The 21402-nt window shown below is 40.9% G+C and overlaps 1 protein-coding gene across 1 annotated transcript in view; it reads right to left on the minus strand.

Moving 5' to 3' along the window:
* The window catches only part of AGAP1 (ArfGAP with GTPase domain, ankyrin repeat and PH domain 1), a 400015-nt gene that overhangs the window by 269337 nt on the left and 109276 nt on the right, over positions 1-21402 (minus strand). Inside the window, 1 exon segment of the mRNA XM_068407470.1 lies at positions 206-264. Coding sequence (XP_068263571.1) covers positions 206-264 — 59 coding nt within the window.

Here is a 21402-nt window from a genome sequence, read left to right on the forward strand (position 1 = left end):
GCAGTAAAATACAAGTAGATCTTTGAAGCACGATTATAAAAATAGAAGATAAATTAACTTCATAAAGATAGTTTTGTTGAAGAAAAAATGCTTTACTTTTTAAAATTGCTTTCAATATTTTTTCCCAACAGTAGATTTAATGAAGCTTAGAAGATTTTTTACTTGTGCATAACATTTTCAGAGACAGAAGTAAATACAAACTCACCACTTTCAGTTCGGGGACAGATCGGCTTAGTGTCCATTCCTGGCTATTTACAAAGGCATCTGTAAAAGTGGACAACATTCACAAAATCAGTACAACGACATTTAACAGCCCATCGCACAGAATTTCACACTAAGGCCGTGGGTACACAAGACCAAAAGTCACACTCAATCTTACAATACTGACAGTGCAATGTGAAAAAACACTAGGAGCTTGGATAAATTATAAAAAAAACCCAAGAATACCAGAAATTAACATTCTGCAGAAAGGACGATGGGCTCTCTGCAGCAAGTCTAGCTGTCTAATCTCTGCTGGCACTAACAAGCTCAAACTAACTCCAGTCCTTCAGGGTTGTGAAAAGACTCTTCCAAATCTGTACACAGCTAAACTGTTTCCCCTCCACCACGACATGTTTCTTCTCTACAAGAAAAGCCTTGGACTGCTCGTCACACTAGCTGTCAACAACTGCGGTTGCCACCATCAGCAGTAACTTCTCCACCCAGGTAAATAAGAATATTTGCCTGTTCTAAAAACATACTATTTTTTACTGCATATCATACTTAGCATCAATGCTGCAACCACCAGCATCACTATAAAATTAAATAAAAACTACTGGAAGCAGAAGGGAGTTGGTTTCTGGAAAACTGGTGGGTTAAGTTGATCATTGCTCCCCATGGAAAGAAAGTCCTTCGGGTTGCACCCAGGTTTGACCTCACTGACTATTCCACACACACAAAAAAAGAGAAATAAGGCTCCATTTTTCTACCTCTAAAAACATTTATCATTTTGTTCCTTCTGTAAAGGTCTAGTCAACTGAAAGCAAACAGATAATCCTGTTTCTGTTACAAATCCGAGCAGCAATACTCCAAATGGTGATTTAAGTCTCTCCAAACCCATGCAAACCAAATGAATGACTGTGTGTCACATGTACAAAATGCTCCCACCAAGCAGATTAGATGCAACTCCACAGTAATTACACAGCACTGAAGAAGTCCTGGTGTTACAACCAACTCCCAGTGTTATAGGAAGGAACAGATGAAAAGTCATACCTGACCACATCGTCCGTGAGCAAGCAAAGGTTTTGTAAGCCACTGCATCCCCTCTGATATACCAAATCAGTAGAAGGCAGCAGCTATTTAATTGTATCTTTTGATCCAGAGAATAAAAAAGCTGGAAGCAATTTAACACCCCAGATGGTACCCTCACTAACTTAAGAAACTGTCAGCTGTAAGCAAGCTTTCCCACTGCCTAACTAAAAACAATCTCAAAGCAGACCCATGTGTTGCATTGTATCTCTGTTCCCCACTAAATATAGTACTTTTGCTCAATATTACAAAGACACATCAGCTATGAACTTGGAAGCCCTCTCCATTTTTATCACATCGCTTTATATTTCAGCTACAAACAGAAGCTTGTGTGTACTAGCAGCACATGTGTATTTACATGAAAACACTTTGAAAAAATAAATATTTTGGTATATTACACTCTTGAGCTGCCTCCCACTCACTCACTGGAAGGAGAAGGAAAACCAAAACCAAAGGGCTTAGATTAGGAGGCTCTGAAGACTTGGGTTAACCTTTTGGTATTCCAGCTGCAAGAAAAGACATGATAGTCATTAGGCTCCTGTTGCGTGATCTGGAGAAGTCCAATGTGACCAAAAGCTGAAGTCCAAGGTTTATTGCATGTGGCTGTACAAGGCTCTCGTGCTAGTCAGGCCTGACCAGGAAGCAGCACACAAATCATTTTCCTGCAACCTGATGCTTGTCAATTCTGGTTTATTTATTAAAGGTTTAAGAAAGCAAATAATGCTTATAAGTATTTTTCTTTTTCCCTCCCTTATGGTATCAACATTTCTTACCATAGAAGGAAAACCAAGGATTACTAAACATGCTTGGGAAAAGCAAACTAAGCATTTTACAGCTACACATTACAATTTCAATTAACAGGTAACAATGACTTGAAGCACTAGGAAATGGTGAAAGGGAACAGCACCTTCTAGCTATCCCCTCATCCTGAGCCCAGAAAGAGCTGTTAATATGGAAGTAGCAGGCAAGCATTTGTCAAACATCATCACAGGCTCAGACCAAACAAAGGCTCCAAGCCAAGAAAGGGAAAGATGAGGACAGACAGAAGGGCAAAGGATGAACTGCGCTTTGAGAGCTGGGGTGGAGAGAAAAAAGATATGCATGTCTTGAGCTGTCGCAGTTGTCTGCTCCAAACACATTCCTCCTTTTTAAGTAATTCAGTGCAGCTAGAATAAGTATCATTTACTGCATTGCTTAGAAACTACCACATCAGCATAAAAAAAGGCTGCAGCAGCTCAGGCTAAAGATTCAGCTATGGCAGTATCCTTTTACTCCAGCAGAGACAAGTAGATGATCTTAGTAAAGAACGAGAGACATTTGCAGAAGAATATATTTTTCCTGTAGACCAACAGCAGCTGAGTTCAGTGACTGCCCAAGTCAAAGCTGTCCCTCCATTTAAACAGGCAGGGACACAGTTAGGATTCACCCAGGGTAGATACACCTGACCTGAGCAGCCACTGCCCTGCTTTCTTGCCTCCAGCCACAAGACAAACTGGAAACCAGGAGCATGTGAAAACTGAAGTCTCAAACCAGACGAGTCAAGGAAATCTTTCTGTAGCCTGCCAATCTGAAAATAAACTCAAGATGCAGACAAAGCAGCAGCAATATTTCAGTCAGGAATGTCATATAACAGACCTGCTCTAGAAGCCTTATGATTAAGGCTCTCAAAAGGAACCGCAGCTTGGTCTAGATGCTTTCCTATCTTTCTGTGGGAAGGAAGATTTTCCTTTACAGTGTGCAGTGGAAGAGGTGGGATCACACCAGTGCCCAAACTAAGCTGACAAGCAGTGCCTTGGCCTCGGGCTCCTCTCCTGCTCTCAGAGTTGAACATACAACCACCCTTGTGACTGCCTCATTCCAGCTCCCAGAGCTTCCACAACAGCCCCTGGAAAGTCTGCAGAGCACTGAAAACAGCATGAATCAAAATGCCACCTCCAGAAACCTGCTATAGCCTTTAGCGTAAGAGGAATCCTTCCCTAACTTGTCCTGACAGTAAACTACCAAGTCTTATGGTTTTGCTTTGAACTGCTGTTGATTTGGGAAGCAGTGGAAAAGGAAAAAGAAATTGCGATTCAACCCAACCATGACATGAAAGAACTGACCATAAAGAGAAGCCAACAAACCAAAGAGTTCCCTTCCACACAAACCTACTTCTTCATAGCATAAAGTACAGATTTCCCAAGTGATGCTGCCGTAACTTAACACATCTATTATTTTGTTCATCACTTGTGGAACACCAAGATTCGCATTTATTTCAAACACATGAAAACTTACAAGTGCTGATTAAATTATGTCATTGTATGTTCAGCCATCACTCCCCCCCTCAGTAAAGATATCAAACAAATTGCACTTACAATCTTATGTTTTAGATTACCACTTTTTTTTTCTTTTTTAAACAGAACTCATTAGTCAGCCTATAATTATACCAATAGCCTCCATATCACAGCAAGATTACAGCACAGCTAACAAGTAAAATCCACATCTTACCATGCAAAAACTTGAATATCAGATCAAGAAAGACTACTCCGGTTAAGCCTGATAACGTGAAACAGTTTTGACTAAGTATTAATTGCATGTAATGGTGTGACAGACCTAAGCTACCCTGCATTCCTCTTCATAACCCCAAGTACTATTTATATTCCATAGCTCGGTTCCAAAACACTTTTCCCTGACACAATTAATTCCAGAACTATGCATTCATATAGTTTGATGATATGTTTGTATAGCATGATTTCAACATGTCTGCTTCTCCTTTCCCCATACCTGCACATACATTATTCCTTTCTTCATTACCATCTGCAGAAGATGGATAAACAATAAACTTGCAATTTGATCTGCAAGACTCAGCAGCAGGAAGAACTAGCCAAGGCCTTACAACACAAGGAGGTTTCAGCTGATCTCCAGATTCTCAGGGGTCAAGAAAAACCATCAGTCTCAGGCAAGTATTATGCCTGACTTGCGGGGGTGTACGTGTGTGAACCAAAATGTGAGAACTCTTTATTAACCTCAACAAGCTGCAATAAAAAAGCAGCATTGGGTTTTACCACTGCGGAAGATTAAAAAAAAAAAAACAGACGAGTGAGCAGATCACTGCTACTGACTTGAAGAACTGCAAAAAATCTACCCATTAAGCCAAGGGGCAGACTCACAAAGGTAACAAGAACATCAGAAGCTCTGTCATTTTTTTTTTTAATAATTTAAATACTATTTTGTAAGATCTGTACATTCCAAAAGCATAAATCAAGTAGGAGGGGCAATGAAAGGTAAACCTCCCAAAAGCCAAGAGGCCAAAAGCCACAGCAGAAAGATGGCAGTTGCAGAGAGGAAAAGTGATCCAGCCCAAGGGCGCAGATTTATTCATCCTGCTTGGTCCTTCCTTCATTGAAACGCACCAAGAACCCATGCAATGACCTTCCAAAACAAACTGTCTCACGCATCAAGTACCCTCACCATGGGAAATAAACGCATTTTAGTTCTGATGCACTATAGGGTAAAAGAAATATAACAACACTAACTTGGCAAGGTGCTGGACTTCTTGACAAAGCTACTTGCCGTTTTGTTAAGTACCTGGTTACTGCTACACACACATTTTGAGCATCCAAAATACTCGAGAATATTTGAAATACCATTTTATTGCAAAAATATCCCTGCTAAAAAAAAAAAAGCTTGACCTCAACCCAACTAATTTAAACTAAAATTTCACAATACTATTATCTTCACTTTGCAATTCAATTACGGAAGGTGTTCCATTGCCCTTTTAAAAATAAAAACCCCAAACTTTTATTAGGAGATCTATGAGGTCATCTTCCCTCCCCAGTATAATTTACATTGGCATGTTTACAAGGAATAACGACAGTTAAAAACAGAACATGTCATGAAACAGCATCTGCTCTCTTTAGTAAAAAGAGGTTAATGTACCATCATTTGTACAGACGTCGAAGTACCCAGCTAACCTATTTAGTTATAGGACAAACGCCTCAGAAAGGAATGATTTATTCTGAGTTAATCCCAAGACCCACGGAAGTCAAGGTGAAAAGGCCAAATACTTGCAGACAGAACATGACAAACAAGCTTGGGGATTTGCCTTTTTTTTTTTTTTTGTTAAGTAAAGAAAACTAACAGCTACAGCATGACTATGAAACATTGGATGCATCAAACTGCAGCATGCAAAGCACAAATTGGGTAGTCCACAAAGATACTTCGCTGAAGAAGCAAAAACCCCACTACCACATGTTGATTTAAACAGTTTGGAAGACATTTGCATAATAAATGGAACCACATGTATGAAGCTGATCAACTGGAGTCTTGTTTGCATTACTTTCCGACTTTGGAATTCAAGTGAACTCAACCTTCACATCTAACTACAGACCATCCATATGTAAGGAAGGACTTTTGTCAATAATTAATCACAGTTGTATGTCTTGTTAAGTTAACTTCTGCAACAACGATCAAAAGTTTCAAATATGCATGGTATCAATCATTTATTTTTAAAACGTACACCATGAAGACCGTTTAAGTTGCATTTTCTTCACCAAGTTTACTTTTCCACAAAATAGCTGCCTTTTTTTCTTCTTTTTTTTTTTTTTTTTTCTCATTTCCACCACTACTTTTAGAGTTTCTCAGTTCCACTTACACATCATTATGCCAAAGCACAAACTACAGTAAGGCCCTTGGCTATTTTAAAACCTCAGTTTAGTAACTCAGCTTCAGCCAGAGGAACCTTCTCTATTAGCTTCAATATTAAGAATCAGGTGTACATGTTATTTTGGTTCCCCGGGAACACAATGTTGTGGTGAAACCTTGGGATTCGACAGCCATTCTTGGCAAGATCTACATACTCCATGGCATAGCACAGCAGCAGGCTTCCAAGAAGGTCTGACTGTTTCAACACTCTCTATATAAAAGCCCTGCCTAGAGTAACTTTTCAAATAAAAAAGCAAGTTTCCTTCTTCAAGCCCAGGAACAACCTCTAAAACGAAATAAATATTAGTAAAACGATATTATTGAGAGACAACAGGATCAAGGTCAATTCAATCATCCATAATCCAGAAGATGGGAGGGAAGCCACATATGAAAACCGGAAAAGTTTCATAGCAATTACAGAAATAACCACAGGAAAAGCCTGTCGTAGGTGTTCAGCAGTCTGCTTCATCCCATACTTGATTTTTAACGCCGGAGGTCCTCTGCTAACCTAAACGAACTCCCATTTATTGCCATGGGCAACGGTAGCAAGGCAGCTAATCAGACCTCAAAGTAAAATACGTTTAACTGGGGCTGATTAGATTTACATCACCCTCAACATCCTTTGGGTCCCTCCTGCTTAAAAAATCCCCACAAGCCAAGGAAGCCTGTCTGTTGATTAATACTTTAGGAGAACTAAGCTGCTCCAATACCATCACAGCAGCCCACAGCCCACCATGAGCAGTGCCAGCACAGGAGCCTCTGCTTCATTCCTTGTACCACACTGGTCCTTGCTCCACTAACCTTGTTTTGTCCTTTCTTGCCACCAAAATACCTCACTCTTGACTAGCAGTTGAATCCAAAGCCTGAGAAGCTCATAAATATCTTTTCGTCTGATTGAGATGAAAACCTAATGGCAAACCTGTCCAAAAGGAGGGATGAGCAAAGAGCAGGCAAGTGTCTCTGCAGTATGACATGAAAAGACTGAAATCTTCCACAATTCTTGGAAGCTTCTTAGTAAGATCTTCCCTCAGGCTACCCCAAAGTCCCTTTGCTGTCCTTTTAAATGAGGAAAAGCTATAAAAAAAAAAAAAACAAAACCAAAAAACCAAGAGCCAAGGGATTTCTCTGGAAACCCTCAGCAAAAGATGCTTTTCTTTTTGATAACAACAGGAGCCCTCAGAAACAGTGTACCAACAACTGCATCACACTCTGATCCCCTCCCTCAATAATTTCTGCGTTACAAGCAATATTTAGAGTTACTTCCTGCTTCGAAATAAAAACCCCAGAGCGACCAGGTACAGAAAATATTCCTACAAGTTCCCACTTGTCCACAAAGATGCAGATAAAGCCACATCTCTCTCTTGGAGCCGTATCAAAGGAGCACTTTCAGAACGTATTTCCCAAAGCTTGTGTGCTAATTTTCTTAGCAAAGAGGGAAACATGCACCTTTTGGATTGAGACTTGTGAGACTAAATAATTTTTCAGAGGAGGGTAATCTCTCACCGTATGTCCTCACCAACACAGCTCCCGGCATTTCAAGTCAAAGCACCAACACAATTCCGACACAATACAGCAAAAAAAAAATCTGATATGTTTATTTTTAAGCTTTGCATAAAATATTATTTGGAAGAGTGTGTCATATGCCAAAAGGCCATGTTTAGATATTAATTTTTCTCATTCATCTTATACTTGTTTTAAAAATAATCAGTCAGCTTTTGATATGGATCCTCTCTGCTTATACATTTAATTCTGTATACAATTACAAACAGTAACCACAAACCAATAACAAATAATATTTTTAGAAAACCACATCAGTATCAGGAAAAGTTAAGTTTTTTTCCTCCCTACTTACTCAGTTTGATAAAACTATATATTACACAGCTTTGCCCTTACACCATGTAAAAATCACTGTTACAACTACGTGACTCCAAACAGTCCCCTTTCCCCAAGCTGCAGAAGTGTCATTTCTTCCTCTTATGCAGTTTAACCCAAAAGCAGAATGGCAGCGTGGCCCTGTCCCCTCCCAGCCCTCCTCTGCACAGCTCTGGCTGGGAACTCCAGCCAGGCTCTGGTGAGAGTGCTGGGAAGCCACGGCCCATCACGCACAACGCCGTACTTACTCTTCGTTAATAGGATTAACACACACATAGCAGAAGAAGTCATGAAAATTGCTGTAACACAATACAATTACAAGCCTAAAACAAGAGGGATGTTTGTGAGCTGTCAGTTTATAAGACTTCTCCATTCCTCACAGTGTTGTCAGAAAGGATAAAATCCCAAGAGCTCTTACAGTTCCAACACAAATGTTTGATATTGGTCAGATTTGTCGCTGGCAATACTTATTTGCTAATTACAAGACGGAAAACTGCTCTAAGCTCGGCTCCTTTAAGGCATCAGGCACCTTAGCCGAAACTCATTAGAACCGCCACATATATCTGACATCTCAAAAGCCATGCCCTGTTACTAAGAACTATATTAAATAGATATTTAGGTCAAGCCCAAAATCTATTTTCCAATAGCAACTGGCAGCTAAAGCAGCATTAGCCTTTGTGCTGCCATGGAAACAAAAGGAGGCGATGGGAAGAGCTCTACATCCTTAACAGCCAACGAGTCAGCCTTGCCTAAAATACGCTTTTGGCCTTGGGAATGTAAGAGCACGTCTCTCTCTAGCTCCAACCAAGACTATTCATCTTAACCCACCCTCCCCTCTGCCCCCCTCCCCCCCCCCCCCCAAAAAAAACACAAAAACAAACAGAGAAGATATTTTTCCTTCTAAACTACTTACAGCCTAAATAAACGACACAACACAAAAAACTTCATGTTCCCTGTATTTTCACAGTGGGTCAGGTTCCAGAGCTGACACACAGTTAGTTTAAGAAAAATTAAAATCCCACAGATAAAACCACTTGAGGTTTTCTCTTGAGGCAATTCTGCCATTGGAGAAGAGAAGTGCATTTCAAAGAGGGATGTTCTGAGCAAGGATGATTGGGAGTACAACTTAATTCCAATAAAATGCATGTTCCTTAACACAGCAGCCCTCGGAGAAATGTGACCCTGAAAAATACTGGTCCAGGCTGGCCCCCTTTTACAGCAGGGCGATGATGACCACAACAGGTTAAAAGGAATATAAAAAGTAAACAAAGAGAAAATGAAAGCATCATTGTAGTAAAGCTGTTCCCTGCCCCAGTAAAACTGGGAAAGTAAATGATCACTCTGAAACTAAGGACATCTTAACAGCTTTGTGTTTGTTTGGGTTTTTTAAGTCTTATTAGTTGGGGTTTTTTTTGAAGTCTTATCATTATTATATTTTTTTTAAGTCTTATGGTTATTTTATTTTTTTAAGTCTTATTATTTTATTTTTTTTTTTTTTAATTAAATGTACTACCTAAGCACCACAGACAAACCATTCCCTCCCCAAAGCGGATTCATACAAACCAGCCAGCCTCAACACCAAGCTGGCTGTGCCCCCCATCCATCTCACCCACCCTGTGCCCCTCCATCCATCCCGTGCCCCCCTCGCCTCTCCCAGGCACGCTGAAGATCTTTTCCCAAGCATGTGCACTGGGCAAACCCAGAGATACTGCTGCTCTCACAATCGGAGGAGGGGAATAACACACATCCTTGGCTTAAATTGTTCCTACGATTATGTCAGCTAGAGCAATCCTATCAAACACACATTGCTAAATCTACTGTATTGCTTCACATTCTTGCAACAGGGGAAGCACCAGAAAGCAGCACTGCTCAGGTACCAGGGCCCTGGGCTGTCCTGACGCCTCAAGTCACGTCTGCGCCCTCCGATGAAATAGTATCATCTTTTTTCAGGCCATACACAGTATTTCTGTAAGCACCATAGTCTAAGAAAATGCAGCTAAACAAGTAACCATACTAGTATTCGACTCCAGCAAGAAAAAGAAGCCACTGGAGATGAAACATTCGGTAAGTGCCTTATTTTGTTGGCTCTCACTAGAAAGCAGGTCACTGTCAAAGGTGAGGTCTGTTTTATACCGTCTCCTGCCTCAAAGGCAGGACAGAGCCAACACAGAAAAGATTACCTCAAGTGTAACTAACTGAAAATCTGGTGGTAAAATTTTGAGCTGTAGACATCAAGGGAGTGATGTGCTGCTTAAAAAATGCTGAACACCAGTGGTGAAAATACAGGACTAAACCCATGTACGAGCAAAGATGTCCGAAGTACCCAAACAAGACACTGCACAAATCATAGCCTATGCTGTCTTTCCTGACTACAGGCACAAACAAGGAATTAGCCTTTCTTATTCAAACCTTAATATTGAGAAACCTTCCTACAATGCATCAAAGATTAAGAGGGACAGCTTATGCAGTTGCTAAAAGAAGAATAAATGTCAAAATACAAATTAAAAATAAAGATGAAGTGGGGGAAACAAGAAGAGCAGTCTAAATTAATGAAGAAAAAGATTCTTCTTTTTGGCTTGCCAAATAAAAAGTCACAACAGAGATGCAAAAAGATGACTAAGATGCATTGCTTGGCAGGCTGAAAAGACTTTTAGCTTTTCAGACAGGTATGAATGGCTTTAACTCAGTAACAAAGTCAAAAATAAACAAGAGGAACTCGGTAACTACTTGGTAGAAAATAGTTATTTTGTAGGTAAAACAGCAACAGCAGTCAATGAAACCCAAGCATGCAGTGAATAAGTTGGCCTACTCAGAATTTCCACCACTGCGATCCCGCAGAAGAGATTATACTGGGGCAACATCTGAGCATCACCAAAACCTAAGTAGCAGAGTATGAAGTAGCGGTAAACAAGCAAAAAGAAAGAAGGCATAGGAGGAAGGAAATGAAGGGACTACCACATCATGCTTAAGAAAATAGTGACAAAAGCACAAACTCTTAATAGTGGCAAACACCAAAACCCAGATTAATAATCCATCTGCCTTCCTACTCTGGCACAGGTCAGCAGCAGATGAGAATGGACAAGGTGGTATTCACACACTTTGCCCCACTCTCTCCCAACTTTGCTCAACATGCAATTCAGCTAAAAGTAGCCTCTTCATATAAATCCAGCCCTTCATGCATTTCATCCATCAGCTAATAGCTGTGTGTAGGACTGACACTCCCACCGTCCTACAGGGACTCACAGCTCAATTACCTTTTGGATTAAAACAAAAGAAAAATTTATGGGGCTGTTTCTTAATCTGCCTCTTACTAGTTTCACAAAACGCTTAAGCCTTGTGTAAGAAGGGATAATCAAGAGTAACTACATCTTTACCTCCCTCCTCTCCCACGATGATCCCTCTTGTCTTCCCCCTCCCAGGCTGCACCACTCTGCTCAGCTGGATTGGCTCTTGCCTGGACCAAACTTACGGCCTTCCTAATGCACCTTTTTGTTCTCCAATACTTATTTCCAGATGTGAGGACCACAACCACCCCCCCAAAGCCTCCAGCTATGGGCACTGGATGCTCTTTTCATGAAGGCATGACAACTTGCTCTGGTTTCTGTCTTTAACACTCTTTGCTTTGAGTCCCACAGAGCACTTTATTCACGATTTCCACAAAGCTCTTACAGACACCAGGATCTCAACCGAGACTTACAGCTCATTCAGAGCTGCCACACCCAAGCGAGGGCTGCCCTCTCCCCATGCGACTCTTTGCACTCACCCACATTAAGTTTAACCTGCGAGCAATGTCAGCCACTAAGCGTCACAAAATTTTTTCTGCAACTCTGAACAACCAGCTCCTGTTTTTTTTTTTTTTTATGACCTTGAACAAAGAGTAAATTCTCACCCTATTTCATCCCCTTTCTCAGGACACTTACCAATGTTTTAACCAGAAGAGGCGGCAGCACAGATTCCTCCAAGACTTGCTGCTGGTTTTTTTTCAAAGGGAAAAATCAACTATTTATTCCTATACATTACTTCCTACTTTTTAAAAAGTTACATAGACAAGAGGACCCTCCCTCTTGGCAGCTTGGCTCAAGTCTCTAGTGAGAGTAATTCCTTCAGTCATCAAAATCACAGAACCATTTTGCTTGGAAAGGACCTTTAAGATCATCGAATCCAACCACTAACCCCACAGAGCCAAGTCCACCACTAAACCATATCCCCTAAGCACCACATCTACACAGCTTTTAAATCCCTCCAGGGATGGTGACTCCACCACTTCCCCGGGCAGCCTGTTCCAATGCTTGATAACCTTTTTGGTGAAGAAATTTTTCCTGATATCCAATATAAACCTCCCCTGGCACAACCTGAGGCCAAATGAACAGATTTCCCTTGTCCTCCCCTAAAGAACTCCAGTAAACGTGAGGCATGATTTCCCTCATAGAAGCCAAGTCCGCCCTTCTCCAACACATCATTTATCCATCCATCTATAAGGTTTATTCTCAATTTCTCAGCTCGGTGGTTGCATGCTGTAAACGTGATTAATGTAGACAGAGGCAAATTCTACACCCCCTGTCACACCCATGCAGCCACGATGAAGTCAATACAGTTAAATGGGCGTCATCCAGTAACTCAGCTTGCAAACCAAGACGCTTCTACGTGCCTAAATGCTCTTCCCTCTCAAGTAACCTGCAAGAAAGCAGTGCTAGACAAGACTGAAAAATGAGCAATGGTGTGATCAAGGATGCTTTATTCTTCTGCTGCCCTGTACCATCTGCTGCAGTCACAGCATGCAAATGCAAAAATATGCAGTCAAAGTTCCATCACTGAAAAACTGACTTATGGCCTAACTTCCTTTCCTGTCAACCAAAATCTGTGCTCTGGCATTGTACGATCATCGATTTACTTTTTCAGTTCTTTAAATTGCAGCTACAGAAAATGGGTCCAGCATGTTTGTACAGAAGTACATCTAGAAAAACATTTCCCCTCTCCACAAGGGAAATTATGACTTGTTTATGCAACACATTTCTGAAAACATTTTTTAGAACTCGAGTCATGTCTCTGAGATTGCTATGCTGGTTGTCAAAACAGAGCCCTTTTTTTTCCCTGACTATACCATATGTAACACTGAGTCCACTTTCCCTAACTTGATATCACCCATGGAAGATTTGGAGATGATTAGTGGAAAATATACAAATGAGACACTGTTCTCCAGAGAACAGCACAGCAGGAATAATCTGATTTTTTTCATATTTATTAGCCTGATGCACATCTAACTTGTTTAAACAAGGCTTTTGTCAAAAGTAAAAAAAAAAAAGTAGTTAATGCAATCCAAGCCATGCTCTCAAAGGGAATTAATGCCGAGCTGGAACCAAAGCGAAAGCCTTAGTTACAGCAACAAGGAAACAGCAAGAAGGGGCCCCTTTTTATTTCAATTGCAAATAGATCTGCTAAGATAGAAAGGTTTATTTCCTAATGGCTCAGATGGAGAAGCTAGAGCAGGAAATTGGGGTGGAGACAGATATTGGAAACACCTGGTTTGTGTCTGTTTTAAGACTGTCTCCCTAACCCTGTGGGACAAGGAGAGGGCCTCCCCTGATGGCAGCCCAGGGACAGGCAGGTGCCCTGGATGTCTCCTGTCCCCTCCCTCTCCTTCCCTGTGACTGCACAGGGACACCCGAACTCAGCTTCACCAGCGCACATAGGCAGCGTGGATACTCACCTTGGGTGCTCCTTCAGGTGCCCAATTAGTTTTTATTTTCCTGTAATAAGGATAATGTCCACTTACTCAATTTCATTATCATTTTGCCCAAGAGACTGTTAAACCACCAAAACATGAAACCACCATGGAACCATCAAAGCATCACTACAAAACTGTGCCTGAGCACACTGCACAGCTGAGCAAGAGACAGGGTCCTGAGACAGAGAGAAAGCAGAGGGAAGGACTCAGGGCTGTCACTATCTTTTGCAATAAAACTGTGTACAATCTAACAGTTAAAAAAAGGTAATACGTGACTAAACGCTCCATTAGAAAAGCATCTTCCTTCCCCAGCTTCCCGTTTAAATGCACCTGCTACTACAAGGCACTTCAGAAAACAGCAGACCTACACAAGCAGGAGTTATTTATTTTGGAAACTCAAACCATTTGTCAGATGAACTTTAGACTCTGTGACTAACTATAACACAAAGCCTCTTTCAACTTCCACTCGCAGATAAAACTGCAAGTTTGTAGGGAGCTGAAGGCAAGCAAATCAATCATTGCGATCCCAAGATCTGTCAACTACCCGCTTGCCACTCCTTCGCCTTCTCCTCCCCGGCAGCCTGTCCCGCCTCACCCTTGACTCGTTCAGCGCTCCAGAGAGGCAGCAAGAGAGTCGGGCAAAAAGGATGCTGCAAACCACATGCAACTTCACGTGAAATTAAAACTTTTTTCCACACCTCAACAGTTACTGCAAAGTTTGAAGGTCTGACATGTCACATCAGGTCTGTGAGGGGAGAGAACGATCATCATTACCACATTATCACTGTTTACACAAGCCACACTCACAACCCACCTTCCCACATCACGTGAAGAATTAGTGCAATACCTCGAATGACTAGGACCTAAATCAAGGCAGAACCAGACGTGCCTCTGAGGCTACCATGACATTTTATTGGAAGCAAAAGAAAAATCCAGGCTATACACAAATATCAATTTACTAATACCTCTCCACTTGAGGTTTATAAAGCTGATTTTTTAGCTTTGCTAAAACTGGTAATATTACATTTTTTAAAATCATTCACCCAGGAGTAAAACTGTTCCTGGGCCTTAGCAAAAATCTTGCCCTCTGGCTATATTCTCATTTGTGTTTCCTGGGTGAAGCCAAGAAACTCAAGTATGTTTTCAGAGCTTCATCAGGTTCCCATCACCTCAGGCATGTACTTTAAACTCAAATGATTGCACTAGAAATGATAACTTTAAAGAAGTCCATGCAGAGTTCAGGAATCAGAAAACAATTTAGCTACACCTAAGAAAGAGACCTGCACCTCCTTCCTTACAACCTGCTCTAATGCTTCTCTTATCTACTATTTTACAACATGCAAGCAAGCCCTATTAAAAGGAAAATCTGGAAAAAGAATCCATTTTTGCAAAAGTCCTCTTGCTGCATCTTCACACAGTTCTGGCCTGACCTACGACATACTCTAGCAAGCCACGTTGTAAACTGACTCCTTGCTAAACCCCTGCATCCAAACACTTAAGAAATAACTCTCTCTTCCTATTCTGTTCCCTATTAATGCCGTAACCTCCTATTGCCTTTTCATGAGCTGAGAAAGGAAAGCTGGAGGCCAGTTGTCCCATCGTGGCTTTTATTCTTTTTCACCTTCGTGCAACTTCATAAGATAAATGCAACCGCATTAGCGACTGAAATTCATTATGAGAAATTTTTTTTATGTTTGGAAGAAACCTGAAAGTCAAAAACATATAAAGATCTAAAACTTAACTTCAAAGCTAACAAGAAGGGTGTCAGCCTCTACCCTAGCAACAACGCTAGTACATGCTCTTAAAAAAATAATTAACACAATCAAGTGCAGTCTTAAACCTGTAATAAAACGCAGTCATTTGGAAGCAGTACAATGGAAAAACAGAAGACAAACAGCTACAGTCTACGTATCTCGACAAAACCACCCAAAAAGCAGCAGCAGAACATGTTACACTAAATGCACGCTTCCAGCATCTTGGAAATGATCAGAGGGATCAGCTCTACCCTGGTGTAAAGCTGTTCTGTTGGAGCCTTGAGATGGCTGCAGTGCTACCTTACGTGCTACTGCTCCAACCACAGACAGCGCAAGCTTCATGTTCAGGGTGCAAAAATGGCAATTCCTCCATTTTTTCCATTTGGGGACTTCCCCTCTGATTCTGCAAAACGAGACTGTGCTATGAAAATCCTCTGGCCTCTCCACATCACCCGCTGTTAGACCAGAGCACGGTACCAGGAGAGGGCAAACCAAAGGACAACACACACCAGCCAGATCTCAAATATTTTGACAATCCTATTCTCAGGGACACGCAATGACAAGACTGGGTTTGGCATATTTACCTGATCGATGTGTGCTGATTTTTTTGCAGTTAAAACAAGTTTTGACAGTTTCTGATCAACCTTCCATGGTGCTACTAAAAGCTGAACCTGCATGAAGAAGGATGAACTCAAACTGCCTTTGGGATAGCATATAGAGAGAGAACGTGTGCTTAGCACATCAAGTCAGCTACTGGTGCAGATGAAAACAGTTTTTGGCTCCTCCTCCCCGTTTAAATGGATTTATTTTTTCCCAGGCAAAGGCAGGCACTAGGACAAGCACAGTGCATGCTGCAGCTGCTGCCAACAGCTGTAGCAGGCCCTGTCATAGCTACACCATTTTATTTTTTTTTTCAAGCTACGGTGCATAAGAGTTCACATCCCAAATTGAAAACAAGGCAAACCCCAAAATAAACTTCACTGTCTTACTAATTAAAGGGATTCGTTCCTTCAGGAAGGCTGACATAAACCACTACTGTGGGGTTAAGAACATATTTTTAGCACTCAGTCCTTCCAACATTTTTACTGACACCGTGCCAGCAAGCCAGAGCCCGCCTACCCATGCAGCATCATTAAAAGCTCTATCTCGGAAGTGGGTTTTCATGCAACTTTATTTGAAATGTCACAGGATATCCACAGAAATTAAATCTCAACAATACAGGAATTTCTTCTGCAGCGCCCAGGTTTTCATTCCCTGTACAGCAGTAGTAAGTGCTCATGGTTGTCTTCAACTCACCTTGCCATGCTGGGTCAGGCACAGACACCCTATGTGACAAGTAACTTAACAAGCACAACTGGAGATTACTGATCAAGTCATATCTCACAGAGAGGAGAGCTGGAAAAGCAATGCGCCTCCTGCTCAGTATATTCTCTTTACAGGAATCCAAAGCTAGTTTAATACACGAGTCTTCAAATTAAGCAAACATGCTTACTAAACATACATGCAGGAGAATAATGGGACATGCCTTTGTATCTGATTATATAATTAAAAATGAGACATTCCCAGTAGTGAAATCACTCCATTCCGCACAACTGTAATGCTCTTCCATGTTTATGGATAAATAAAATATTTTATACCCTAAATATCAACAAGAAGTAGCCAAGAAAACACAACTCATTTTAGTAATAGGCAGGTTGGGTAAGTGATTCACAACATCTGAAACATAAGTCTCCAGACCATTTAATATAAGGCAGAGGTAACACAATATGTATCAGCTGGCTCCAATTAACACTTCACCTTTATCACTTGCGAAAGTATTTCCTTATGGGCTGAGAACCACCCATTACTCATGCCTCTGCTGACTCACAGAAATATTCATCAGCCTTTAAAAGATGGTGTTCCATCATGTTATGCAAATTACTGCCAAGTCATGGAGCAAGGGAGACCACAATTAACATTCACAATTTGACAAGATACATCTGGGTATGTAACAGAATAGCCACTATAAAACAAAATCAGAACGAACAGCTCTAGGAGCTTGTACTTATGTTAAAATGCAGTTCTTTCAGTTAGTAAAATGTGCAGTAAAAACGGCAAAAGAATATGGTTTTCAGAGAAACCATATTGTCCACCTCACTTTCCTCTGATTCAGACAGTAAGATGAATATCTCATGACAATTTGCTCACCTTATCTGCCTTGGTGCCAGCCTCCAGTGCAAGTGCATAATATTTACATATCATTTGGGACTGGCCAGTTCACTGGGGCTGCAAGTTATCAGGAAACCTCATGGAATAAGAATATCAAATCGTGCTGCCCTTTCCTCTGGTAGAAGCTGTAGAATCAACGCTAAGGAAAAGGGGAAAAGGCATGTAGCGATTTTATGCAGGATCATCTTGCTAGGCTGCATTACAACATTAAACACTGAACAGAGCCTCGTGTTTTTATAAAGGAACCAGACAGCAGACATTTACATACTCGAAACATTACCTTCCACTCGGGTCAAATCGCCCTCCTCCGTCAAGCCCTCGCATTGCTGCTGCCTCAGAGAACCTGCAGCAGATGCCTCCAGGCCCCACAAAGGCTGCCTCCATGCTGGACAGATGCTTCTTGTAAGATAATTTTAATTAAATCTGCTCATCATTACACCTGACCTACATGTCCAGCATGCCCTGTTCTATCCCATACACAACATATAGATAGCAGTAATTGCTTGCATCCCAGTTTCTAAATAGCTAAGCAAGGTGTATATACACAATCAGACATGTTTGTCATCTATAACAGCCTACAGCAATTACCATCATTGGAAATTACACTGAGGCTAGATTGGAAAAAAAACCCAAACACCAACTCATAAACTATGTCATCTATTAAATGGCTTTTGGCATCATAATACACAAGAATGAACAAAATTATCTAGCAGAGTTAGATTAACAATGCACAGCCAGCATTGCAGTAGAAATCAGCATCATCTGAAAAACACACCACAGGCTGCCTTTCACATGAGAGCTTTTTTGGAAAGCTCATGCACTGCCTGTGGAAACTAAATCAGCAAACTCAGTCCCGTCCAGCTGACAAATGGGAGGGATGGTCATGGGGGCATGTCTCACAACATGATTTTATCATCACCCAACCATACATGTATTCATCCCAATCAGCAGCACCTGTGACTACTGAACTGATTCGCCCAATCCACTTTTAAATAATTCAAACAGTCACAACTTTTTCCCCACTAAAAAACCAGCAGGCAGTCACAGAGGGGTCTCAAAGAATTACTGAATGAAGAAGTCTCTGTCTGGACAAGTCTCTATGAAGGAAAAGTCAACGATAAATCCAATGATTAAGAAACCTCCTGTGGATTTCAGGCTGAAAATTGTGCCTCTGAATTAAACTTCTACTCAAGATCATGTCTAACACCTCGAGAACTGAAAATCTCTGATCACTCTGTAAGTACTGTACCATTGCACCTTAAAGCATCTATTACTTGCCTGTTCACACGGTTTTGATCTACTATTCAAGTAATCCCAAGCTTCACCATCTATGCAGATAATCTGTTTCACAAAGCCTATTCCTCCATCCTTCCCAAGTATTATTCATCATCTCCTGTGCTAATTCACACCAGCAACAAAGCTTCCTTTCCTGCAACAACAGTTTACTAGAGGACTTATCTGAGCATCTTAGAAATCAATAAATTTGTAAATACAAAGTCCATCTACTTTCCTATTATCTTTCAGGCTTCGTCATCACCTGCTGCCCATTAGCCCAAAGCCTGCTGCACTGAGGTTCTAATTTTTTTTCATGTTAAAGAGAGACATACACACCCCCACGTACCAAACTGCATTTGATCTACAAGCCAACGGGAGAAGGAAAAATAACACCACTCCTAGTGCACTTGTCACAAAAAGACACCACTTTCAAAATTCATTTAGCTGTCTCCTAAAAGCCTAAAATATTGAAGAAGTCTCACTACTCATGAAACTAAGATAAATATGAGTGGAAGTTATCACAAAATACAATGAGGAAAACCAACAGAACAATATAAAAAGACCAGTTCTGCTGCTTGCCCAATTGGACGACTATCTTCCCTCGCATCCCAAGGGATGGTACGAGAAAAATTTACCCCCAAGATGTCAGGGGACCTGGACAGCTGCAGCCCAAGAGCAGTTACTACAACTAAAGGAGAGGGCATTTTCATATCAAGAAAAAGTAAGCTTATGAAAATTGAAAGGTGAATTCCGATAGCTAAACAGTTTGTCTGCAGAGTCACACACTTCATCTTTCATATTAAGAGGCACTACAATCTTTACTGATCAGTTTTGGGGAAAGGAAAAAAAAAAGGAATTATGCTGAATTTCAAAAGGAATTGTTGGAAATCACATTTAAAAAAAAAAAAATGGAAAGCTGACATCACCCAATTCAAATTTGGAGAATAAAATGTCAAAGATTAATCAGATTAGGAATTACAAGATTTTCTGCGTAAGTGAAAGAATAAGCAAGTTTTCAATACTTTGATGCAGACATTGCATTTGAAAGCTAGTATCTTAGCCTTTTACACAATACAAGCATACAGTAAACATGAAGTATTTTGAAGTTACTATGAAAGCATTTGCCAACTAGATCCTCAGAAAGTTGATCATCTGTTCCAAAATATGAACAAGACACTTACTGGCATTATGGACAAACACTCACATTAAACGCCATAACACTGCAGCAAGAAAGTGTGAAGACCCATGCCAAAAATTATAGGGAAACTGAGCCCCTCAAGCTATGTTAAAGCAAACTCTTTATCAAAAGAGCAATACCTAAACCTGAGACGAGCTACTCCAAGCTACAGAAATCCCCCACCTCCCCCTAAACATAAAATCAACAATAAAGAAGAAATATGATGCCATTCTTTCAAGGCTCCTGCAGCACAGGATGTTTTCTCCTTGCAGCAATTCGAAGGCTGTTGAAGTTCTTCTCAGTGATTTCCAAATTATTTCCAGAAGTGATTTATAACATGCCCAGGGACAAAAGCTACAATCAGCACAAGAGTCTAATGAAAATTTGAAGTGTTTCATTTTTCACATGTGCTGTCCTAATAGCAGGACTAGAACATGCTGAACACACCCGTAACAACTCCAGTCAGATGCCCGAGATGTCAATGAGAAGACCCCAACTGGGCTGTCAACCTCCTGTAGGTTCAGAAACCACAGTTCATCAGAATTACAATGCAACCGCTGCAATTCTCAGAGCATGCTAGACTTAAATAGCCTCTCACTTTATACGAAGTTAAACAGCCACCTTAATTTCTAGCTCAAAAATATGCTATAGAAATTAAATGACACACTCATTCCTGAAGATTCAGGTGAGCAGAAACTCAAAGACGTCAAAAGCTATGCTGTAATTCAAACTGCATTTACATGAAATGTCTCCACTTCATGTACTAGTTAAAGTGTCCCAGAGACGCTCCTCCAAAAGTGTTTCCAACATCTCCGACAGAAGCCCTCAAAAAAAGCCCTAAAAAACAAAATAACACCCCAAACAAAACAAAAAAAAAAACACAATCAAAAAAGCTTCACAATCACCTTGAGGCTCAAGGTTTGCAGCTCAAGTCATCTGCTGGCAAAAACAAGACAGCAAAATGAAAAAAATGCGTACTAAGAGACTACTTATTTCGACATCCATGAATCTTCAGCTGATTTTATTGGTTCTGCAATCATATTTTCCTAGGTTTGGCCTGTTGGGTGCATATTCTACACTAAGCAAACCTGACGAAGAAACGATGGTGGTAAAATTGAGTATAAGTGATTTCATAATCTGGAGTTTAACACAAGTGCTTTTAGAACTAAAACTTCCTTGCCTCCCAGGACCAGAAAGAGAGCGCACAGGAATGGAGAGTGTGCCAACTCCAAAAATCATATCACAGAGCTCACTAGCCTAGACACAACCGTAAGTTCTGCCAACTCCTCTGAGACTGGCAGAAAAGGATACACAAGCTGACAGATAAGCTAAATTCTAGTAGTGTGAGCACAAGCGTAGCCTTGGTATACCCGGGAAGCCCTTTGTGGAAGTTACATGAAGCTCCTTGAGCTCTCATCCAA

This window comes from Nyctibius grandis, chromosome 9 (genome assembly GCF_013368605.1).
Source record: "Nyctibius grandis isolate bNycGra1 chromosome 9, bNycGra1.pri, whole genome shotgun sequence".
Lineage (NCBI taxonomy): Eukaryota > Metazoa > Chordata > Aves > Nyctibiiformes > Nyctibiidae > Nyctibius > Nyctibius grandis.